The sequence below is a fragment of the Oryzias latipes genome, chromosome 8 (genome assembly GCF_053564925.1).
Source record: "Oryzias latipes strain Hd-rR chromosome 8, Olatipes_Hd-rR_3.1".
Taxonomy (NCBI): domain Eukaryota; kingdom Metazoa; phylum Chordata; class Actinopteri; order Beloniformes; family Adrianichthyidae; genus Oryzias; species Oryzias latipes.
In genome coordinates this window covers 15,298,736-15,325,094 of record NC_136244.1, presented here as the reverse complement: position 1 = coordinate 15,325,094, position 26,359 = coordinate 15,298,736, and the positions used below count along the sequence as shown (strand labels likewise).

The 26,359-nt window shown below is 39.4% G+C and overlaps 1 protein-coding gene across 1 annotated transcript in view; it reads right to left on the bottom strand.

Moving 5' to 3' along the window:
• Window positions 1–25,657, bottom strand: part of fam20ca (FAM20C golgi associated secretory pathway kinase a) — a 37,620-nt gene extending 11,963 nt beyond the window's left edge. The window contains exons 1-3 of the mRNA XM_011478236.4: window positions 24,380–25,657; window positions 23,510–23,688; window positions 21,603–21,681 (exon numbers count right to left, since the gene is read on the bottom strand). Of these exons, the coding sequence (XP_011476538.1) occupies window positions 21,603–21,681; window positions 23,510–23,688; window positions 24,380–24,927 (806 nt within the window). The 5' untranslated portion in view covers window positions 24,928–25,657. The remainder of the gene's footprint in view (window positions 1–21,602; window positions 21,682–23,509; window positions 23,689–24,379) is intronic.
• Window positions 25,658–26,359: the final 702 nt, after the last annotated feature.

The following is a 26,359-nucleotide window of genomic DNA, read 5'->3' as shown; positions in this document are numbered from 1 at the left end:
TTTTCCTCTAAATGCCATCTTATGTCCACACTAACATTAAATAAATGTATTAAAGTTTCTCGTTTCAAGATTCAAACTATCGATTTTTATAAATCGTATTCAATTTCCCCTATTCTCCCCCCCAATTATTTACGTTTTTTTTCTCTTCCCTGGTTGTTGTGTTCATATTAAACGCTTTAAGCAAATGCTGGGGCCAAAACATGTTGCTCCGAACAAAGGAGCACAGCTGTGGGCTAGGTCACTTATCTGTGACCAGCAGAACTCCCTGGCAGCCCTCAAGATAGATGACAGAACCCCTCAGAACCAGTAACAATAATTATGTGTGTGTGTCTGAGGTTGAAGGAGAAGCAGAGCGAAGGGGAAAGTGCCTGTACAACTGCCTCATCTGGCCAGATGGCTGTAAATCTCTTTCTGTATGTGTGGGGGATCAGAGAAAGGCTTACAGATCAGAAAAACCGCGCTGCTTTCCGACAGCTCTATTTGACGAGGCAAACACAAAAAACCTCTGAAAAACTATAACTATACAATACGTCAAAACTGAAAGGTTATTTATAAGATTAAAAAGGTCAATAGTTTAAAAAGTAAAAATAAAAGCTCAACTATAATGAGGATTTTTGAATGAATACACTTTTTTTTTGCCAATCCTTTTTGACAGTTTCTCTCATTTTGGTTGGGGATTTTCTTTGTCAAGAGGCGATCTTTTTTTTTTCTAACGCCTTTACTAAAGTAAAGTAAATCAACATTTTTTGCTTCTGACTTTCAGAAATGCAGTGGAAAAATAAAAGGTCAAACTTTTTTTGTCCAAACATCAGTATGTTGTCTAAAAAAATGCATCATTTTTAATTCACTCGACGACTGAAACACAAAATCCATGAAAAATAATCAAAACTATAAAGATAGAATTTAAATTGACTCTACAATTTATTTATTTCTATTCGTAACAGGTTTAACAAAAGATATGAAAAGTTTATTTCAAATTTGTGCACATTTTTAATAAAGAAAAGTAAACTTAGTTGTATGTGACACTAGTGAGACTGCTTAAAGTTTGCTTCCATTGACATCAAAACAAACACATACAGAAGTGCATCAAGCCAGCAGATTATCACCTGTTGTAAGACGCTCTTCTTTATTAAATACAGTAGGTTTATCACATTTTTACTTTATTTCAGAGTTTAAAACTTAGGGACAGAGATAGGCTCGTTTACAAGCCTCCGTTTGATTTGACCTATGAACCCTGTTTAGAAAGCCTTTCTACCTGTACTCGTTTAAGTCATAGTCAACGGCCCATATTATTTAGACGAGTTTTCAATGATCTAGTCAATTTGACTAAAATTGACTAAAAATATAATAAGAATGATAAAATAATAATGATAACATTTTGCTCATGACCCGTTTTTGTTTATAGGGAGATAGAAGACACAACAAGCCAATTAAACAAGAGATGTGCCTATAAACACAGTCACTTATTGAATTGTTAGATGAATAAAATCGATACCAATTCAAACTTACTATTTTATATGAATCGAACAATTGAATACATGACCCCAAAGGTTGTACAGCAGTAAAAAAAACATTTTTGATTTTCTGACTGAGGTGCTCGCTGTTATTTTCCAGTTTTCGAAATTAACCTTACGATTTAGTGTCAAATGTCAATTTTTGTGTATATTTCACCAATAAAAGCTACAAAAAAGTTGATCAACTACACTATCCTTGCTCATTTATCAAAATTTAAAATCATTTCACTCAATATGGTGAGACTTAAAAATTGCTGTTAGGTAGCTAACATTGTTAGTATAAGTGTAAGCGTTCACATGGGGGAAGAAGAGAGGACCAGAGGTGCTAAACCTCTGACTCACATGCTGCATACAACATCCCACACAAACACCATCTACTTCTATTTCACCTATTTTTTTAACTTTAAGTTTAGAGGTTAAGATTAGATTAAAAATGGATGGATAGACATTTTAGATTAGATTGGGTCAGAACTTGACACATTTTCTGATGAGATTAGCGGCTTCCCCCTCCCCGGACTGCACATGAACTCCTTCTTTCATCCACACAAAAGGTTGTGTTCAGAAACAGTGAAAGTGAAGCACTACAGTTGTCCTTTACTGATTTGATATGGTTGTATAGTTAATATTTTATCTGTGTCTATGAGGATTTTATTGTGAAAGTACAGAGTCCAACAAAGCTCACTTCTACATTCCAAGGTCGTTAAAAACAGCATTTCTTGGCTTTGTGGTGTTTATGACATAATTTATCCACGCTGCACCAAGGTGAATCTCAGTTTCGTTTTTTGAGCATCTTCTCTTCTGCATGTTTAAACTATCTCTGACAATGACATGTTTTGCTTTTTGTTGGCTTTAATTGAGTGGCATGACGGATCCAGCCCCATTCCCCTGGGCCCACCGCTCCACATCGCACAAAAAGCCCTGAATCAGTGTGACAAACCAAAGCAGAGCTGCTGAATTTTATCTGTAGATTTCGGGATCCTGTTCCAACAATCATCTAAAAAGGATTCAAGTAGTCGGCAGTGAGGAAACAGGAAATCTTATTAGTATCACTGAGCTATTTTCATTTTCACAAAGCTGTTTTTTTTTTCCTTCTTTGCGCTAGCTTGCTTTCATATTAAAAAGATGTGTTTGTTATTTGGTAAGTGAGTTCATCAGTGGCTTAACGTTGGAAGTGCTACCAGCTGGCAGCTTTCTGACATCAATCAAATGAATGTTTTTGGTGACTAAACAGCTTTCAATTGCATCTCATTCATTGAAAACATTCTCCAGAGCCCTAGCTGTGGTACTAAAGACTACACGAGCCTTAAAATGTAATTGGTGTTTATACATAAACAGGACCTAGGGGCTTTTAGATTACAGGGCAAAAATTCCCTGTAGGGATTTGTCAGCTGGATAAACAAAATAAGACATGTAAAAAAAGAAATAATAATCATAAAAAGTCCATGAACTTTACATGATTTTCAGGTTCAATGTTTCTTTAATTTTAGGCTAAAATTCACTCTATATAAAAAAACCCTATATTGGATTTTAAAAACAATGTAGACACCGCAAATCCTTTTTTTTTAAAAACTGCAAATACCACGTCACCAATTTCTGGAAGTATAAACATAATAAATGTGAATATTTTACAAAATAATTTTATCAATACATTGTGTTCGAAAGATGAAAACTTGGATAAAAAATTAAATTAAAATACTTTTTTTTTTTACATGAAAAATAGTTCACAGGCAATGCATTGTGGTCTATATCTGCCAATCTAGTGACCATAAATGCACACCTGTTTTTCCCAGAGACTTCTGGGAAGTTTCTAGAGCACTAGATTTTGCAATCGGAGATACAGAAAGTTTTACAAAATGTAAAGGCCACTTTACAGAGCACTGAGTATTGAAGGATAGAATTCAGACAGAACCTTTGTTCATGTCACCCAATGCAGAAATCAGAGCGGTATGGATTCAGACCAGAGGTCTGCAACCTAAGGCTCTAGAGCTGCATCCAGCTCTTTCATCTGTCCAATGTAGCTCTTTGGTCTTTGAAAAAAATGCAACAAATATGACTAAGTAATACATTAGGGTTGGCTTCAGTTTTGTTTTTTTATGTTTGGATTTTTAACAAGTCAGATAACTAAAAGAAATATGGTAAATGGTTTAATCTAGTTTCCATCCATCATTAATATTGTTAGAAAATATCCTGTTTGACTTTCTGGCTTTTTAACTTGTTCGACAGGGTGTATTTTATTTTGAAGGGAACTTGGAAGTGCTGCCGACAAAAGACATAACCCTGTTATCATTCAATAATTGTAACTATTTAAAAGCTAAATGAATGGTTTAATGTTCACAACAACATAACTAAACGGTATTTTTCTTGATATAAAGTCAAATTTTGTGGCTCTAGCTATACTTTGGTCTGTGAGAAAAGATCATTCGGGACAATTTATGGTAAAAGTTTGTCTTTGGTACACGTACATACCCCATTTACTTTTGTTTCCTGTTTGACCCACTTCCTGATAATCTTAGAAAACTTCCCTTTTATTCTGAGACTTCTAATTTGCCAAATTAGTTTTTATTTGCATAATTTAAACATTTTGAAGGAAAAGAAAAAACTTCAGAGTGCTTGAATAGCAGTGCCGTTTGAAAAAAAACCCCTCAAAACCATACAAGACATTTCTAAAAACTCCCTCACAATTGTAGTTCCTATTTTGTTGTGAGACGTTGCAGCCCACTTACACAAGCACATAGGCTGGTTTCGGGTTCGGGAGCCTGTCAGCGCTCAGGCAACAATGCAGAAATCAAGAGTGCACGGACAAAAATGCAGTAAATAATAAAAACACATTTTGTAATTCTATTTCTGGAAGTGTCAATTACAGACATAATGTAGAGCTCTCTAACTATTACATTTGCTTTACATTTTTCTTCTTTTCTGCACAACAGAATGTCTGCTAAAGAAAAATGGGCGTGCACAGTGAATGTGCATCATCGATAACAGACTCAAAATAGATTCAAAGGAATTAGTTTCTTTAAAAATCCATCAAAGCACAGTGTGGAACCGGAAAAAAGCCATGCAAATATGTGCTTTGATGGCGATATTATTTTACTGTAGGTTCATATACCACAATAACACGACTTATGCAGTAAATAAACCCTGTGAGGATTCCCCTAAAGGGATTATATCAAAGAATACGACAGCTCTTCACATTTATAGCTATCTTTTCCTTTTTTGGGCGTCCTCACACAGCCTCAACCCACAACAACGTGTTTATATCAACAATCTTAAACGTTCCAGGAACTCCTCATTATAATCATCCATCGACAGTGGATTCCACGTTTCTTTTTTTGAATACAAAAACACACATCTGAGGCAGGCGAAACTATGAACTATGCAGAGGATACACAGACATCGAGGTCATTCTTGGGTCAAAAATATAGAAGAATTAAAATATAGCTGCTTTGCACCGCTTAAAAAAGTACTGAACAGTTCCTGTCTTTCGGTTTAGTCAAAAAAAAGTGCTTTTAAATATCATGTTGACACCTATTGCAAACCTGATATGCAGCCGGCAGTAAACCATGAAATAACTTATGTAAAGCTTGACTGGGAAAACGTTGTAGTGCACTTATCAAAGCCAACCACCAGAAAAGACCAAATGAACATTTTTGATCTGATCAAAGACTGCTTTCCTCAAAGCTCCCATTTCATTTAGATGGAAAAAATGTTTGCATTCTGTAGCTGTTTATGAGTTTTAAAATGATGAACTGTCATGAAGATAAATACTCCATCCGTAAGGAAAAATAACAGTTTGGATCTAAGACGAAGGCGATGCAAAGAACTTCATTTTTGTCTCTCTTTATTACAGCAGCTGAATTTCAATGAGCATCTCCCTCATAGGCAGAAAACTAACAAGGCTTGCAGAAATTTCACTCAGATCACCAACTGTGTACGATACAGAGAAAAGCTCTAGAGATTTTTCTTTCCCCCACTGAGCAACAAAGTTTTAGGTAGTTCTCAAAGAAAAAAAAACAGATTAATCCAAGGTTACAGGAAAAAGGTTAAAAAGGACGAGTTGAGAGGAAAAGAAAACTGTGCAAATTTCATACTTTAAAACAAAAAAACAAAAAAGCAGAACCTTTTTGGAGATGCTGCTCAAAAAGTTTATCCTCTTATGGTGCAAATCATCAAGAATTCATTTCATTGGTGCTAACTAGCTGCTGAACAGTGATACCCAATCACAAAAAACAAAAAAAAGATAATTAAACCCAGAAAGCACTTCTTCTTCCTGGAAAAGGAGACATCAACTTGATAGTGTAAGAACTTTAGATGTCCATGATCTCTGTCCATCTGGTGGGGTAAATATCTGTAAATGGGTAATCCAAAACAATCTCATTATCCAAAGATAAGAAGAAGGTTCTTTCTTTCCTCTCATCACCTTGAGCTCCTTACAGGCTGTCTGGCTTCATGTGTCATTTCATTAATTTTCTGTATGTATCTCAGGAAACAAAATGCTCCAAAAAAGGGAACACAATTGAAAATGCTTTCAGTAAATACAAAAAGAAAATGTAGTAATCCCTGATTGAAGTTTTTTAGTCTTCTGTGCAGTTTGACCTAAAAATATTGATGTCAAAACTCAAACACTTCCATTTTGAGTTATTATTTATGAGATCATTTGTTATCTATGAAAAAATGAGTTTCCAAGTAAAAACTACATTCTAAAAAGTGGGAACCTCTGTATCCTTCTAAGCCATTGATGCAACTCTTCTTTCTCACAAAATGCAGAAGTTTGAACAGCTAAGACAACAGAATGTGAACAAATACTAGGTTTTAGCTCAAACTAAACACACTAATTTTCTGTGTTTCATGCAAAAAATGGCTGCAAAAACTCAAATCCAACATGTAAAAATATAGGAACGGTGCACTTTTTCTAAAAATTGAAAATAAAAAAGTCTCAGAAGTTTTTTTTTTTAGCTTTGTTCACTCCAGAGCTGAACTTTTCTATTTAGACTGGTCAGAAGTCTTGTTGTGTTTTGTGGTTTGTGCTCAGATGCCGTTTCCTAAATAGAAACCATCTATCAGGGGCTAAGTGGTGGCTGAGGGATGTCATTGTGGCCACGAGTGGGTGACAGCAGCACAGGGGGAAGTGGTGACATGAGCGGGAAAACAATTCCGAGGGCTTTCGTTTATGTTTGTGTAAGAGCCAAGAGACGTGGAGCCGGTCCAGAGCACTTGAGGATAAAAAAGACTTAACGAGTATGTGAAGTGACCAAGCGAGAGACGTCCCGCTAGAACCAACAAATAATTTCTGACAAATCTCTGGACGTTCAGAGGCTGAGATGCCGCTCTTAACGGTACTTTAACACTCTTCCTGGGTAGACTGAGAGATGCAGTTTCATCACAAGAGGGGGGTTGTGTTGCAAAAATTACGATTATTCTCAAAACTCTTTCTACTAGAGATTATTTTGAAACTGTTGTGAAAGGGCAAACTGTGTTGACTCATTAATTGAGAAATTGAGATCTTCAAGTTGTATTTTTTTCATGGTGTTGAAAGAAGGGCGAATAAAAAAAACGACCTAAAGTGATTCGTTTTTAACTCTTTAACACCTGAGCTTCAGCCCCAGTGTGACTCCTAGGTGTTTACCTGTTTACGCAATTCCAGCTGACTCTCTGGTAGAGAAAAGCGACTTTACGTCTGTAAACTGATCCATCGGAGCAAAGCCATCACTTTCAGCTGTTTCAAGGTTCGCGTAAACCAGGGGTCTGCACTGCAACCTGAGGCTCTGGAGCCACATGCGCCTCTTGTCTCCTACCATTGTGGCTCTTTGGCTTTGAGGAAAAAATGCAAACAATTCAAACAAATAATGGATTTGTGAGTTACATATTTTTTAAGACTGAAGTGATCTTATATGAGTAAAATAAACAGTTTTTTTGAACCAGTGCTGACATTAGACGAAATCGAAAGGCATTAACGATTCCTCTGCAATGCACGTTCGATAACTGAGCAAAATGATAGTAAAAAGCTTATTATTAGAATAAGTTTAACATAAATCCTTTTTCTCTTCGGCTGCAGAACAGAGCATAGCTGCTGTTCAGAGGCAACACTCTTAATTACATAATGAGTATAATTGAAAGTAAAGCAGGAAGATCTTATGTAGATGCATTTTATTTTGAAAGGAACTTGTGTGTATTGCTGTCAAAAGTTGGTAAAGTTAAAATTGTTTTTATTTAAAAATTATAACTTAATTATTGTAAATATTAAAAAAAACAGATTTTATAACTAAATGTTTTTTTTTAATGTTGAATTGGGATTTTCTGGGGCTTTGGTCTGTAAGAAACAGACTCCTGGCGGGAACGGTTGAAAATATATGGCATGTCAAAAAGCGTGTGTTAATTAGATGTCACTGGCGACAGCTCTAGTGTTAAAGGGTTAATGGATAGGCGTTCTATTGATCAGTGCTGTTAGCCACACTAATACAAAACATTTAGCATCTCTCTGCTTAAAATAATGTTTCTACAAACACAAATATCTCCACAATACAGGAATTTGCTCCATCTGGAAGCAGCTTTCACCTCTCCAGCACAGAGATGACTCTGTTTGCATTTCTGCGGGGTAGGAAGGTACGGTGGCCCAGAAGGGTCACAACACAACACATTAACTTTATACACAACACACTAACTTTACAACACAACACACTAACTTTACACACAACACACTAACTTTACACACAACACACTAACTTTCACACAGGCACGTGCAGTCCCCAACACACACGCACACACAGGACGCAGCCACAGGACGGAGCGGAAAAAAGGAGAGGAGAGGAGCGCGCGTGCAGCGACAGAGTTGTGTAAAGTTAATGTGTTGTGTGTAAAGTTAGTGTGTTGTGTATAAAGTTAATGTGTTGTGTTGTGACCCTTCTGGGCCACCGTACGAAGGTGGCGACTGAGGCGAACGCCGGGATCGTGTTCCCGCATCTTCATCCCTGCTGACACCAGAATCAGCCACACCAGGCCCTCCCACATAATGCTGTGCCAATGTGGAAATGGTGGGGGAACCGTTCTCCTATCCTCTGGTTTAATTGATAAACAATGATTGCATTCTCCCTCCGCCTCTCCTGGACTGTCACAAGGACAGTGGAGCCACACACAGCCGAAATGGCCGCCATGGACAAGCTTGGACAAGTTCAGGCTTGGTCCACAATGGCTGTATTAACCTCTGTGTTACAATCACAAAAGGCCCGTGGTAAAGAGCTACAAAGCAGCCTCTCTTCCCTCTGTGCTGGGACTGTTGTTTCTTTCATCACACGTGGAGATGCACTGTGACAGATCAACCTGGGAAAGGTCATGGGTTAATGACAGAGCAGCACTCTATGGGTTGAGTGGTCCAGCCGTTTTTGTAAAATATTGAGACCTATTTTAACTCTTGTTTTTTTATTTCTAAAATCAGCTAAATCAGAAGCACAAGCATGTTTGGCCATAAAAATTGAAACGGCAATTAACCTTTACGAGCCCTTGGGATCAAGTACCATCCCTGCTGCGTGCTCATTTCAGATAAACAGCTGGGCATTTCTGTGTAGCCTCAGAAGCTGCTTTGTAAGCACTGCAGGCCCTCACCACAAGTCAATACCTGATCTTTATTTATTTTTTGCCGAGCAGAAGTTTCAGCATTCCAGACAAGTATGGCATCAACATTCCTTGAGGGAAGCGGAGGAATTCCCCCTCGCCAGTCTCTAATGATATGGTACAGTTGGAGAGCGGTAAAACAAAAACCAAGCAATGCTTTGGCACACAGAATGTCAGCAGTCACAACAAACGAAAAAAAACAAAAAAAAAAACATGAGAAACTCGCAGGCAGTACAGAGCAGTGTTCAGGTTCACAGGAACGGGCACTGACACCAAAGTGTGAAAGCATGTGGCTTCATGCTGACTCCCGGGCACACACTGAAGGCTTGTTAGTTTGCTTTGGTCAGAGGTTCTCATCAGTGTATTTGAGAAAAAAAACATTTTTTTTGTCTGTTTTAAAAAAATAAAACTGTTTCAATGTAAGATTGTCGAATCAAGTTTTAACCTAATTTGACAGAAAGCAAAACTAACGGTCAAAATTATATTTCACCAAAAACTGGGGGTTTTAACCAAAAACATTGGCTATATTTAAATAAAGAAAAAAGAACATAAAACCTGAATGAATCATCATTGTGGAATTATCTTCATAAGTTTGTACATATAAGCACAAAAAGCAATTCAAATAATTAATCAACCATGTGACATTTTTTTTAGCTTTTTCACTTTACAGTTTACTAATTCTATCTCTTTAAGACCTACTCCGATCATCTTTTAAGCGTTGCAGGGTTAGTTATGATTATGCCATTTTTCAACAAAATTAAACATTTTTTCTCTGTGGAATTTATATCCCTGCCCCCCCATTGCTGAGAGCTCCCTGTTTACACGCTCTCCCGCTAGCTTACAGCCCCTCACCCCCCCAACCTAACCTTAGCGGTGCAACTAAAAAGGCAAGCTGTACTGGAGCATTCAAGACGTACAGTTTTAATCCAGATTCCAGCTCAGACAAGGAAAACACAGACGTACGTGGATGTATTCGTCTACAAGTGGATGCATCAGAATGAAACAGAGAAGGGAGCTTTGGCCCGCCGATTTTAATACAATCTTTATTTAAACTGCATTTTTTTTTTGTCTGCAAACAGAAATACTGAGAAATGCAACTTTGAGCTTAATCGTCTTTAAGTGGCGACATCAGACGTGTTCGTCTTTTGTATCCACATGTCCCGGGAGTGTTGGGATAACCTTTTCCAACTGCAACAATAAATATTAAAATTTTAATTTGGAAATATTAAGGAAGCAGTCAGAATATAACATTGTGTCATTAAAGCTGAGAAGGGAAAACATCATATCATGGCTTAATTTATAGTTTTCAGTCAATCAAAAGTATGTTTACATGGTAACGCCTAATAGAAGGGCAAAAGTTTTAGAATAAACTTTTAGCTTCAGAATTTGCCGCATTTTCCAAAATTTTGCTTCATTTTCATTTACCAATCTAGTGTAAATATTCAGACGGTTAAAATTTTAAAAATGCTATGACTTTTGCAACTTGTTCATATCACCAATGGTGGTATTATGCACAGGTATATTTGACTGCATGACTGATTAATACACGAAAATATTGAATAAAGTGGCGGATAATAATCAGAAACAATCTGACACTTCATTTTGGCAACGAGGGTCCTGCATTCCCAGAGTTAATTGGAGAGTTCTGTGATTACGGTCATTCTGCAGCAACATGAGCATCCAGACAATCAGACATCCCTCCCAGAACCCGGCTCCCCCTCCCTCCAACTCAGCTGGCGTGTAATCACATTACGACGCGGCTCAGCCATGTTTCCCTGAGAGCGCATGAATACTTGTTAAATGGATAGAGGAAACGGAGAGGGCCTAAAAATACAGAGCAGAGTGACAGGCTGAGGATTAGTACCGCCTCAGCGAATCAAACAAACGAGTCCAAAATGAGGATGGAAGGTGGAGACTGAGAGGATGGACAGACTCGGGGAGTGTGGGGAGGTGGTAGAGGAAAAAAAAACAGTGCTTCCTCTGAAGATGACCTAGTAAAACATTGATGTGAAGTCTGTGAGAGCAGGGAGGGATGTGAGGGGAGTCTGTAATAAGACATCCCTCGGTGTGTCTGTGCGAGTGCAGCTGTCAAAAAAAGTAAAAATGTTATTTCAGATTAAAGATGACTCGCAGGTGCGCTCCCTGACCCTCCGAATTTGAAATAGATGCTGAAGCAATCACAAAGACGAAGAAACAAAAGGTGATAATAATGACAGATTTGAGTGACGCCAAACAACTGATCCGGCCTACACACACACACCCTCCACCCCCGGGGCACAGTGCAGTAATAAGGCATAATTAGATAACTAGCAGAACACAGATCAATGATTGACACTTCAATTAAAAAATTTTACGCTCAAATTCTGCCGTCGATCTCGCAGATATTTCACTGAGCCGACTCCGAGTCGCAGCTCGAGCCGCGCATTGATGAATGCGCAGATATGACAAGCCCCTGAATGAGGCGGGTTCTGCGACTGTTATCAAAGCACTAATTAACTGGCTCATGTTGCAGCCCACAAGAGGTCACGGCGCCCACACACACGCGTGGAAAATATGAACACAGGAAGACGAAGCTTTGCAGTCTGAACCAAACTTGTGCAACGAGCAATAGGGTGCTCACACCGACACTCTCAGTTGAGAGGAAGTGAGACAAAAGGAAAAAAAAAGTGAGATCGAGAAGCTGTGTTAAGAATTCTATCAGCCTGAAGCTGGACTGCACTGTATCTTTGATGAAAGCAACAGAGAGGAAGGGGATGAAAGAGAGGGATGAAGAAGAAGAAGAAGGAAAAGAGGCGGTGTAAATTGAGCAATCCTCCTCCACATTAGAGCAGCTTAAGCACAAATTAATCTTAAAGACCTTCGGAGGGAGTTGGTGGGGCTCAGTGCCTTAGGAGGAGCTGCTGGAGCCCGCTGGCTCTGGCTGCATGGATGCACATGCAAAAGCTGCATGAGAAACAGATGTTGATGAGCACAGTGGGTGTGTGTGTGTGTGTGTGACTGAGATTACCCACTGTTGACAAGAAAAACAAAGAAGATATTACTCAACACGGTACTTTTAGCAGTTTTTAAAATGCTCTCCAGAGCAATATTGTGGGTTGTAATGGGATTTTTCAACAAAAAAATATAATACTATAATATAATTAGCGTATACTTATTTCCAATAAAACTGTGTTTTATAGGACAGTTTTACAATGTAACCAAACTTTCTTTTCTTTCTGCTTATAATTAAATAGGGAAAATTATTCCTAAGAGACCAGTTATGGTCAGTAAAGTGACATTTTTTTTCCAAAGCATGACATGAAATGCTTTACTACTATATTTTTCTGAGTTTAAGTTGTATTTTATTTTTATATAGTTTGGCCAGTTGTGCGACTTATATGTGCTTTTTAAAAATAATAATTGGTTAATGTGTTTATTATTTTCCCACTAAATACCACTAGAGGGCACTGTAGGTGTGTGTATCAGTATTTTTAACGGAGAAGAAAAAGCTTTTGCCTCAGCGGAGTTGTTCAGAATAGTGAGGGGCGATACCACACTTTTAAGATTTTAGACTATCCCAATTACTTTTCTGCAAAAGTTATTTAATCAATGATTTTTTTGCATATTGGTTGTCATCCTAAAAACAAATACAATCAGAAACAGAGGTCATAACTTTAATTTGCGAAGTTAAAATACAAAACTGTTCTTTCTAAAACCACCTACTCTAACATGCACAACTCCTATGGTCACATGACTGATGAAGCAGCTCAATATGCTGTGGGCTGGGGGGTGTTTCAGTACAAAACACTGGTGTAACTCACCTAATATCCAAAAAACATTAGAAATGACAGATGCACTTCGATTTTAATTATTAATCGATACTTTAATAGAGTAGTCAATACCCAAATTGGTGATGTATGGGTCTTTATTGGTATCAATGCTCCCATCACTATTTCTAAACCTACCCAGAAGTTATAGAATTCAATAGATTTAGTGATTTAAAGCGATATAAAGAGTTCAGTTAACTTGTTAGCATGTTCTTTATGGTTATCTGAATAATTGTTCATATGTTATGCTAATATATTACAAACTTATTCAATTCCTTTTATGTTTCATGAAGCTAAATACAGCTATGGTAGTGAAGTGTGCATATGTTCAGTTTATTATTGATATCTACTCTATTATTAAGATTTACCTTTCAAGATAAAATGTCTGTTCTTGTTCCCGAATTTTGTTAAGTACATTTCTCCCCAAAGTGCAACTTAAATACGATTTTTTCTTCTTCATTATGCATGTTTTTTCTGCTGTGACTTATATACTCCAGAGCGACTTATACTCTGAAAAATACGATATACATGATAATTTCAGTCCAGTGTCTTTAACTGGCTCTGCCTCACACCCTGTGCCACTGCTCCATAAATACACAGCCTCATTTATCTTGTGCAGCAATAAATACATTGTAAATCAAGAGCTGATTTGCATTGCTGATCCCACGGCTTTCATCATCCTCAGTGTTTCCAGTAATGAGGTGTTGCTTGTAATGATTTCAAAAGCTAATCCCACTCCTAAAGCACACTCACTCACTGCAAGACAGCAAAATCAATATTTAAAACCTTTTTTTAAGCACTCTTATGTTGTAATGTTTTTATGTGTAACCTTTGGCGAATCATGACTAATTTAGCAACATCACCAAAGGGAAAGACGGGCAAAAAAAGTGACTAGCTCGTGCTCAGGCGTCAGAACACTCGGCGGTGTCAGACTTTTTTGCGGTGGAAGCCTGTTAGGAAACATTTGACTGTTTCACTGTGAACAGATTTCCCCATTAATCTTGCAAAGTCACCAAACGGCGGTCAAGAAATACTATAAAGGCAAAGAAAAATTACAAAGCAGGGCAACTGTTCACGTGCCCCGTTCTATCTGCCCCACTTAGGAACACACCACACCTGCTCTCTGCAGATTGCCTTTGATTTGAGCAGCCAGGTCAGACAATTTCGGTACGCCGAAACGCTGCTTTGTCCACTGGCAACCAAACCGGGACGGCTGAACAGCTGAGACTCCATCTTTACAAAGACTGGTTGAGCCATAAAATCTTGGTTGGTAAAGTGGAATTGAAGGGCATAAAAAATGTAGCCGGACGTGTTCCTAATTTGCCCGAACAAGGTCATAATCCTGCGTCAGTTTGTGCTCGCTTTGACTTGTAAAAATCATTAAGGTTGTGCTAAATGTCCGGGTAGCAAATCCTCTGTTCTGTAGGCAAAGTGTGCGCTCGCAGTGCTCTGAGGGAGTTGATTCAGCTGCAGCTTGGCCCAATGCTCTTCTTGCAGGATGCATAAACTCCATAGCCCCCCCCCCCCCCACAGAATCCCTCTTTTCTGTGTGCTCGCACACAGGCGTTTGGGTGTGTGCGTGTGTGCTGCAGCTGTGCGTGCAGCTGTCTATAGTAATATGACTCATTTGTGTTTTTGCATGCATTCAGAGATGAGTTCAGACAGCATTTCTAAAAAGTGCTTCCAACTGACAGCCGACGGCATTAGAATGGGGCTTGTGGGAAATCTTTAGCGAAACGCTGTTAAAAGAAAAGACTGTCAAAAAAAAAAAGAAACTGAGACAACAATTTTTTTCCGCCTTTCAGGTATGAAATGCAGTTTGGGCGATTAATTCATGATGGTCTTTTGGGTTTAACAGATGCGCATGTGTTGTTTTTTTAAACTTTAACAGGGGTGGAGGCTGGGATGTCAGGAACAAAATGGGTTTGGATAGTAACTTTCAGTAAGACAAAGTGGATTTTTGTGGATTTTGTTCATGTTTGGATTGTGTATTTATGGCAGTCGAGACCATATCTCCAACAAATTACTCTGCTCTGGTTCCACAGGTGTCGTCTGAGTCACTTTCAGCAGGAAATGGTTCACAAAGAGCCAGAAACGTCCAGCAAAAGAATTATTCATTTGGATAAAATCTAGTTTCTGTAAAAAAATCTCACTTCCTGTGCAAAAACATATTTATACAAGTTAGAAAAGCACAGATTGTTTCACTAAAAAATGATAAAAGTACCCCACTTAGAAAAAAATCATTACCACATAAGGGCAAATAAAAAGAAGAAACAATAAAGAGATTTTTAGGGTAGAAAGAAATAAAAAGTCTAAAACAAGATAAAAAAATTAAGATGAGATAGTAAAATTTTAAATTTTTTGGAATGGTAGCGCTTTAACAGGGCTACAATATGACTTTTTCTTACAAAACAATGTTTTAGAATTAAAAACTCTATAAAAACACAACATTTAAAGACAAAAACAAACAAAAATAATCTGTGTTGTTGCTGCTGTTTTATATTATGTTGAAGGCAGTGAAACCAGGACTTTTTTTATATAAAAAAGAGGAAAAAAACAGTATAGTATCAAAATTGTGATTTATAACTCAGCCTCTCATCTGACAAGTCTATTTAGTGGGACATGAACATTAAGCATGGAGCACACACCACATCTAGGAACTTGGCAAGCATGTATGGACACCAGAGATGAGGGCCAGACAGACACGGAGCTCTGGCATGGAGGATTTCCACTTGGCCTGGATCTTGGCTCCAGCTGGAGGACCCGGTTCCCTGACAGGTTGGCAGCGGTGATTCTGCCCAACCCTCTGGACTTTTGATGCTTCTAATCTCACCCCCCCCCCCCCCCTTCCTGAATCAGCGCATGCTCTGCTAACACACCCCTTCGCTTCTTCCTCCTCAACCATCTTTGATCAGTTTTCCAACACGTTCCTCACCTAACTTCAGCTCTCATCTATTTTGATCTCATTTTAGAAGGAAAGGTTTTCTTAGTGAAGAGTCCTACATTATTCATTCACTCACTTTAATCCCCAGAGCCCCTTAGAAACCTGAACTTTTACAGATGAAGCTTTAGGAAATTGTTAACAGTTTAATGTCCTTTCAGAATAATCCATATACGTTTTCGGAGGTAAATTGATAGAGGATCAATTTTCAGGTGACGAGAGCAAATTCAAAGAAAAAAATTGTAGAATTGTTTCTGTATTTTTTTTTTAGGGCTCACACTTGAATCACAAAGTTAGGGAGATAAAACAACCACTTTTCCGAAGCTGCACCGATTCAAGATCCTGTTGAGTTGCGTGACAGGTTGTCAGCTTGTGCAGTTTTCTATTTTCATCTACCTCAAAAGAGGCTTGGAACCCTCAAAGCCTCTCTGTAGCAACACTTGATCCAGTAGAGATAAAATAAATAAATAAATGAATAACGCTGAAGTGATGGAACTCAAGCTTCTGAACTACTGTACCCAGGGTGCACCTCAGTTCCTAAAATAAAAGTGGAACTGATCACAGTGACAGACCCGACAAAAGCTCTTCATGTGCTTCAACACGAGCAGAACAGGGTTTTCTTTTTTTTCACTGTCGCCCTTTTGCATTGCTGTAATTCAGCTCTGAAGAATTTTGTATGATATCTGTAAACAAAGCGGATGGATGATTGTGACAGACAAAGCAGCGAGCTTGAATAAAATATGACAGCTGAAACAAAGAGCTGCAGAAATGTGAAGCCTGTGATACAGAGGCTGACATGTAATCACTGTCAAAGTCAGTCTAAAAGATCCCTCCACTCCTATCAGAAGTAAGAACGCAGAGTTTTGCTTTATTCACTGTATTATAGAGCCTACGCTGTTGAGAATTCTATGAAAAAAAACTTATAATTCCGTCCATTCATCCATTTTCTAAACACAGTTAGTCAGTCTTGGGGTCAGGGATTTGCTGGAGTCTATCCCAGCTGCTGTTGGGCCGAGGTGGGGTACACTTTAACTCTTTTACCTGTCTGTCAAACAGCCACTTATGAAGTTTAAAAAAAATTTAAACAATAACTTGATGCATAGATACACAAAACAAATAAATTCATTTTTCTTTTAAAAATTGATCTTTCTCTTCTTCCTTCTCGCACTCACATTAGAAATTCATTCGCCGCCTGTTAACGCTGGTTTCAATATCCTTTTCTCTCACATATACCATTTACATAAATCTCATCTCAACCGTTCCTAGAAGTATCTTTCCTGCCAATATACCAAATATTTTTGAGTAAAAGCCCTGTCTTTTTGCATAGTGTGGCCAGGAGTGAGACTTATACTCAGATACGACTTATATGTGATCTTAAAAAAAATAAAAAATAAAAAGCAACAACTGCTAGAGGGCACTGTGGGCGTGAGTATCAGTATTTTCCACTGACAGTAACACAGAAGAAGAAGCCAGGCTTAGTGGAGCTGTGCCAAAGCGACACAGAGGATGAAGAATTCAATGGATTTAGTGATTTGAAGTGATATAAAGAGTTTAGCTGACTTGTTAGCATGTTCTTTATGCTATTGTTATCTGTTTGATTGTTCATATGTTGTGCTGATATCCAAGATTCCTCCTATGTTTCATGAAGCTAAACAAGCATCAATGTGTCACGGTGGTTAAACGTGTCTAGCAACGTTATCTATTCAGTCACTAAGATTTGCCTTTTAGGATGAACGGTCTGTTCTTTTTCCAGTATTTTGTTAAACAAATTTCTCCCAAAAGTGCGACTGATGCTACGTTCATACCAGCCTTGGTATCGCGCGTTCAAGCGACCACTTCAAGTGAAAAGTTGATGTCAATTGATGTACTGTATGTACAATAGTCTTGCGTTGACACTATGCAAGTTTCTACAACCGTTTTTGGGTTCTTAGTACACAACGCTTGGGCATTGACTGCATGTTGAAAGTTACACTAGTTGAACTTTGACCAATCAGACACTCAGATTTGATAGTGAGATATGGACAAAATTATTTGACACCAAGTCTTTCTTTCATATATCGGAATAGAGCTGTGAAAGAAATAACCTGGAGCAAAATATTCAAGATTTGTACCGCTTCGACATTTTGCCCCAAGCCTCTTCCAGCTGTGAGTACATGGGCTAGTATAAGGTAACAACAGTCCAGTGTGAACACCGTCTGCTAAAAGCGTGTTCAGCACGCTCTTGAACGTGTATTACATATACTCCAGCGCGACTTATATATGATTTTTGTTCTTCTTTATTATGCTTGTTTTTGCTGCTCCGTCTTATACTCCGGAGCGACTTCTAGTGCAGAAATTCTGATCATTTCCAAAAAGAAATTGAACATCCTCAGCTCTGCCTCCAGGCTTACAATAGCACAGTCTCTCAACCATGTTTTACACTTTGCATTTTATTCCTATAAATTTTAATGAAAGCTCAGTTAAGAAAACTATCCCACATCCCGTTTTATCTTCAATTGTTCACCAAACCTCCCAATCCCATCTATGTCTTTCTATTTCCGAGTTTCTAATAGATATGTGAGGATCCATAAGGCTCTTCTGCTTCTCCTTTTCTCCATTTTCAACTTTTCATTCAGATGTCTCAACTCCTCCTTATCACCACTGGTGTAGACTCTGGGGGATCCTCCAGCTCACCCAAAAACATTCATCGTGCAGTGTTTTATTTCCCTGTAGTCGAAGTGCCAAAAAGTTTGCATTTGCAATAAATTCAAGCAGCACCTTTCATCTTGTTAAGTCTCTCTTGACCAAACTTATCAAACAACACACCTTTCCAGTCATTCCAACTGGTGTGCAGGTGTCTCTTTATCTGTCTTCCTTTTCTCTAAGTGGATTCCAGCCTCTGCTCTCTGGAACCTCACAGTTCCACCTGGGTCCCTCTCATTCACCCACATGTTCTCTGTCTTGCTACAGCTAACCTTCACCTCTACAGACTTTCCCCCACCTGCTCCCTGCCATTTGCGTCAGTCCATGACTAAAGCAGACAAGAAGAGGCTCAAAGCTCATCCCTGATGCACACCGTGCCCACTTTCATGCAGGTCAAGTATACCTTTTTGGATAGCTCACACTTGAGAGATGATGATGATGTGTGTCTGTTATGTTCTGATGCACTTAATGACTTCCTTTCAAAATAAAAGATACCCTGTACCACATTGGATCCCCCAAATTTTACAGATGTAATAGTAGGAAAGGTAATGTCAGTAGTGATTAAAAAAACGTACTATACGCAGTTTATTTTATTGCTGTTTGTGCATCTCAGCCAGAAATTCATAAATCTAATGAACTAAAATTAAAAATTATTAGAACTATAAGTAAGGGTACTGTACTTTTTGGACCAAAAATCCACAGATTTATTATATAATTCGGCACCTAAAGACTATGTCACACAGCCACATGTTGCGTATTTTCCATGTATTAAATTTTGGTCTTTTGTGATTCATGCGTGATATACATAATTCATAAGTGTTTCTTGGGTTCGTCATTCGTCGATGTGCGCAGATGTCCATCAAGGGTTTCGGCCGACGAGTCTTTTACGTGAAATTGGTTTGAGCTGTTCAAAATTTTTGGTCAGTTTTTGGTCATTATGCAATTTATTTGTATTTTACATAGTCTATACACAATTATTATGTAAAGTTTACACAATTGGGCGTGAATTTTGCTAGATGCATATGCAAATTCTTTGCTTTCCACGACCGTTCCACGTATGTCTAATGGACTTTTCACGCATGTACATATTACGCTCAAATTCACATGAAACACGTGAATTTTGGGCCAGAGTTGGCTTTTACGTTGATTTATGTGTTCTTTGCGGGGTTTATTCGTACTTCTTACGTGGTTTTAACATGGTTCATTCGTGATACATCTCTGAATATTTATTGTAAGGACCACAAATTTCTCACTATTTCCACATATATTCATGTATGACAAATTTTCCTCTGTGCAATATTTGCAAAATGTACATAGTGGGTGTGTGACATGGCCTTCAAGCATGAATTCTGGTTGTGCTTACTGACTGACCTCAATAGCGTTTTGGTGCAATTCCCTTTTATTTTTCTCTTTCTGTAAGCCTTTGTAAACACGAAACACATTTAATTTGTATATACTTACCCTGCTCTACTTTGACCTGTAATGCTAAAACACTGGAATTTTCCCCATTGCGGGACAAACAAAGGATCATCTTATCTTATTTTCTGTTGCAAACGGTGCACAAGAATCTGTCAAAATGTTCGACTTTGGTAAACTACAAAGCTGCACTGTGTGATGGATTATAGGAGCATTATGGGTACAGTAGTCAGGAGTCTCGTGGAGTGATTTGTACTACTTCAACTGAATAAGTTGAATAAAATGTGACTTATCTGTTTTGTTTCACTTGTCCGAAAAATATTTGACTTTTTAAGATTAAAAGGATTTTATTAGTTTTCAACCAAAGAGCCACAAAGGAGCGGTCAAAGAGCCACATGTGGCCCCAGGTGGCAGACCCCCGATCTGAGTAATATTCAGAATATGCACCTTTTTCTTATGCCAGTGTTCTGGCACAGTTGTAGTCCAGCACTCCTTGCGCATGCACTAGGACTGTTCATGTGGCTGAAAGGCGGCTCGTGAATCACTCCCACAGACGCACAAAAACACAGCTTCATCTGGATTCTTGTCAGATGTGACCATGTTGACAGCGCCTGCTGGCTGTTGTTGTTGTTGACTTGGAAAAGTTTGCGTCCTCAAAAGCTAAAGGGGATGCTTAGATTGCCACACTCTGAACCCTTTTTTATTGAGCAAAACAATACCTCACGATCTAAAAATCAGCGGCTGATTGACCTTGAAATGAGTGTTATATGGTTGTTTTGCACACGCGTTAAGGAATACAAGGTCAGTGGATTTAGATAAAGAGCAGCTGGATTAGAAACACGAACACAGAGCACCCCCTTGGTTAATAAACCTTGAAAAAAACAGCTTTTGCAGCTCTGCAATAAATCAAACCCTGGCAGCAATCCTGCGCTAGTTTTTAAGCTGATATAGAACTCATACGCCTGAACTTCTCACTGCTCTGCGCACTGATGTGAATCTTTTTGGTGTGGAAATGGGCCTTTTCTGCTAGAAATAAGGTGTGCCAGAGCAAAATGTGTCTGCAGATCATCAGACAACGACAATCAAAGGCTTCAAAGGAAGAATCACTTACCAATTTTGCAAACACAAAAGGGGGCACCTTCTGTTTTTACCTCTTTCATTCTTCACCAGGATCAAATGCTTTCCACGGGGCTCACATGTAGAAAACCTGTCTGCATTTCCTAGCAATCAAACCAAGCTCATGAGCAATTACTTCTGATGGTAGACCAGTTGGCTCGGACACTTATTCATCCATGCTGACAGGGGAATTCATCTGAAAAATAGACTCAGAGAGCTGATAGCAAAGGGGCCTCTCCTAGCATCTGCTCCTCCCTAAAGACACCTTCACGATGACTCAATACTCATTTTAATTAACAGAAAAGCCTGTTGATGTTAATTAAAAAGGAGACAGATTATTCTGAGATTGCACAGAAGGGAGGGGTGGGTATTTGAACACGGTGAGATTCAGTGGCCCTGTTTGGCACCTTTTCACACAAACCCCCTCACAAATATTTAACAAGGAACAGCGCCTGTCATCAGCTGATTATGCCCACAATCACCAAATAGAAACCCAAACTGAAATGTTGTCAGTTTACTTACTTCATCGGCTTGAACAGTGCCTGCCCATAATTCTGAAAAGTCATGATCAGCTTCAGCTGGGTGCCTCCCGATTTCATGGCTGTGAGAAGAAACAAGCGAGATGTTCAGGTCAAACTATAAAACACAATCAAAGAGAAGATAACAAGAGGTTGTGCAAAGCCTCCGACAGTCATGCCTATTTGAGGTTATGGAGAATTGGCCGTCCTCACAACGGCACAGTTTGCTTCACCAGGGACAGAAAATGCATGTGCTTGGTTATCTACCATTGATCGCACAGCCATGACGTCTTGTGCACATAAGTCACATCCTCTGCCGCTCACATGAGCTGACCTCCTGTACCCGGGGAGCGAGGCATGGATGTATGTCTCTGGCTATCTGTCATGTCCGCGGCGTCTCCCAGAGGGTGATGGTGACCGGCTGTGAGCTTCCTGCCTTCGTCTGACTCAAACAAAGAGACCGCCAGGCCTCGTTGAACTGCCTTGTGTTTCTGTCACAACGAGGGGGTTTTGGGGTGGGTGGGGGGTTATGTCCGTTTATTACAGCACATTGACTTGAGCATATTACACAACATAAACCCTAATATCAAAATAAGCTTCCCCACTTACTGGCTGGATTATGGCGAGAGCATCTGGCAGGGCTACACCCACTCCATAGGGGTGTATTTGCTGTTTACTCATCCAAGAGCTGTCAGGGTTTTTTTTTCTCCCCTTTATGTTTGTTGGCCTCATGACCACGTTTTCTCTGTTCTTGTGCCTCTCCTTTTACTGTGTGTCCTTTTCACATACTTCTGCAGGTGCAGTGCCTTTTCTTTCTGACTAAAGATGCAAACAATCAAAATCAAAGAGCACAGGGAGTACCGGTACTAAACCTGTACATGCTACTGATTTATTAAAGGTAGACATAAGTACTCTGTAAAGGTAATCTTCAAACTCAGAGGCACCAGCCTTTTTAGAGATTGGAAAGAGTTTTAAAGCCCTGAATATGGAGACAATCTTTCCAAACAGTTGACCTTAATGCGCTTTTACATGCCAGCCTTAGTGAATTTATTGGAAAATTCTTAAAAGGTAATCTTACAGTGAAAAGCCATGCATCTGAAAATTTTGACATTAGAATCAAATCTGTTTTTGAGCTTTTCCACTCAGGTACAACTTTTTTATTTGCTCTCATCCCTACAATTGCACCCATCCAACATACAGTTTGAATAATGCCATACACAACAGGAAAGGGTAAAGTATGCCCCAGCAAATGGAAGATGTTTTGTTCTCTAAGTGAGAACTGTACAACTGCAGGGATTTCTTGCATCTTCACTGCACGGTCTGGCCTCACTCACACTTCCGGCTCCTCCTTCATAAATTATGAGCAGACAGGGCAAAAACCAGACAAACTACTTAAGTGAATGATGAAATGAGCAGCATGAATGATTGAGAAGTGTCTGCTTAGAGAGAAGACCAAGCCAGCCAGAAGATCAGGCCTACACACTAAACATGAAAGGTCCTATCATTCAATGGGAAGAGTGGAATCTTCAAGAATCGCAAACATGTAATAGAGTAGGAATTCGGAAAAAAACAACAACTGGAACCTGAACATTTAGTGATGTGAGTCAGGATTTTCTTTGTAATCTTGCGTTATGAGGCTCAGCATTACAGTAGCAGATTTTCTTGGGTGATTCTCAACTTCTTGCAATTCTCTGCCAAATCAAAGTGAGTAGGAAGACTGAGATTTTTGATTTAATGTACAAGGAATTGTAATAGAAATGTGCATTGTTTGAGCCTCACAACTATTATTTTAGGGGAATCTTTGATCAGTCAATTTTTAAAATCTTGTGTATTTTTTTATCTACATGGAAATTATCTTTTTGTTGCCAAAATGATAACCCTTTACAATATGATCATGCCCAAGCGACTCACCAACGCTGGTGATTCTCTGTGTGGCCAGGTCCTTAAGAAGAGCGTCCAACACATGCCCGTGTCTGGGGTACAGCTCGTAACGATTGATCCCGATGTGGAAGCGGAGCCAGTTAGGATAAGATTCTGGTGTTGACTCTGTCATTGGGGAAGAGTCATCCTCATTACCGTCCTCGTTATGCCTGAAGGAAACAAAGCAATAAATGTCTGTTAGGCACTATTCACCACGTGTTATGGATGAATAGATACAGACAGACAGACAGACAGACAGATAGTTAAATAGAAAGACAGAAAGAAACAGGTAAATGGATGGATGGATGAATGATAAACATAGATCTGTAGGTAGAAACCGATAGAAAGTTGGATTGATGAATAGAAATTGATGGATTGCTGGATGGAGGGATTGAAACTAATGGATGAATAGATAAAAACAGATGTATGGATGAATAGAAATAAATTGATGGATGGTTGACTATATGGATGGGTGATAGAAACATATAGATTGACAGAAACTGATTGATGGATGGATGGATGGGGAATGGATGGATAGAAACAATTGGATGGTTAAATGGGTGGATGGTGATAGAAAAAATGGATGGTTGAATTGATGGAAGAATGGATGGGTGGGTGGATGGATGGATAGTAGAAAGAGATCAATGGATAAAACAGATTGATGGTTGGTTGGATGGATAGAAACTGAGGGATGGATGGATATAATAAACAAATGGATGTTTGAAAGGATGGAAGAATGGATGGTTGGATGGATGGAAACTGAGGGATGGGTGGATAGAAACACATGGATAGTTGAATGATAGAAACAGATGGATGCTGGATGAATTGATAGAAACAGATGGATGGATGTTGAACTCTTACCATCCCTGGTTGGCGGTTGTTTTGGGGTAAAGCCTGATGTCACTGTTGACGTTAAACAAAGTGTCGTCGTCCGTGAGCGCTGGAAGGTCAGTCTTGTACAGAGGATGCTCAAACAAGGCAGACAGTCTAGAGACGCCGCGAGCAGTCACGGTTCGAGCCCCGCTCGCCTCCCCGATCAGGGTCCTCCTCCGCTGCTCCTCCGTCCCCGCCGCCGGTCTGCTCCCTCTACCGGACTCCTTGTCGCCGTTGGCTGCGCTCTTTTCCAGGGAGTGCGACGTGAGGTTGGATCCGGGCTCGTTGCTGAAGTCCTGCAGAATCCGCAGTGTGTGCTTGTTAGGCCAGCCCGCGTCGGCCGCCCTGCCGCGCTGCTTTCCCCAGCCCTGAGCCTCGCTGCCCGGGTGGTGAGCACACTGACAGCCGCTGCCCGCGCTGTCCGCCCCGGCCGCCCGCTTCTCCAGCTTGGGGAGCAAGTCTATCATGATGTGCATGGTGCACGCAATTAAAAACACCATCAGCAACAAAACCCGGAATTTACGAAACAATATCATGGTGCCTTTAATATTTCCCGTCTTTGTAACAATCTTTTGAAGCTGCACAAGTGTTTTTCTGCAATATTTCAACCTTTATTTCCTAAAAGCATGTCTAACAGAATGATCCATCATCTTGGACAGTCTCTAAAATTCATAAATGTCCGGATTCTTCACTTGCTAATAACATTTTTAATCCGAATAATCTAAACTCAGAAAAAAAAAAGAAGTAAAAAAGAGAGGAGCGCAGGTCCCGGTAAAAGCATCAATAGTCCGCAGAAAACGTGCTTCCTTGAGTTGCTGCCAGCGCGGAGTGAGACGTCTTTCTGGTAAAGAAAAGTCACCTTAGATGCCAATTATTATTACATATTTAAAAAAAATATATCCATCAGGTCATCTGGAAGATGTTTGGATGCTTTCCTCCAGGACAAAGCTGTTGCTGTCTGCGCGTCTCGCGGAGCCCCGATCGGACTGGCAGGTGTTTGGCTCCTGCTCGTGATTTGTGCTCCGTCCTCCTTCCAAACGTTCATCCGGCGTGGCTCTGTTAAATATTATGATCGAAGCCATCTGAGCCCAGCCTCGGTGGCGTCATGAGGAAGAGATTGGCTGCGTCTGAACATAGAAGTCTGCACCAGCGACATGAAAGGCGAGCTCCGGGGAAGTGGGACTTTAAAAGCGGCCGAGGCTGAGCGATCCCCTGCGCGCCGCCAGGGGGCGGTGGCGCAACCCTGAACGCGGCCCACGCGGCACTGAATCCAGAACAATGGGAAGGTGTTCCCACGACACGCCCATCATCAATAAAGCATGACGTTTCTCAAAGTGAGGAAAATATGTTTCACTGAATTCATTAGGGATTGTTAGTCAATCACGAACAAAAAGATAAGAATATTTTCACATGAAAAAATATTAAAATGTGTATTAAAAGACAGAAAAGTTGGGCACAATTTCTATTATAGTTGGATCAAATTATATTATGACTTTTAACAACAGTGCACAGTTTACCTTCAAATCATCGAATTAATATTAAAAAGGGGCGTGGCTACAGTGGTGGTGGTGGTTGTGGTGGTGGTGGTGGGGGGGGGGGGGTATTGGCAATTACTAAGTCAATATTGGTATAATTTGTGCTGAAATCTTTAGCATACAAGCATATTTCTTAAAGTTGTCTCTGCATGTGACACCTCCTTAAACTGTTCAAAAGTGAGTCCACACCAGTGAGACAGATGCACGTCCCTCTATTTTCTTTTTACATGCTGATATATTTCCTTAAAGGGGCCTTTTTTCTGATTTATTTCTAAAAAAAAAAAAAAAAAAAAAAAGCATTCTTTATCTCGCCTCAAACTGTCATGTATGAAACAATCATGCTGCTGCAGTTACCAAATCAAAAAGTGGTTGCGGGTTTCCTCCACTCATTTCTATGCGTTTTATATAACCTTTAAAGAAATAGAGTATTTTC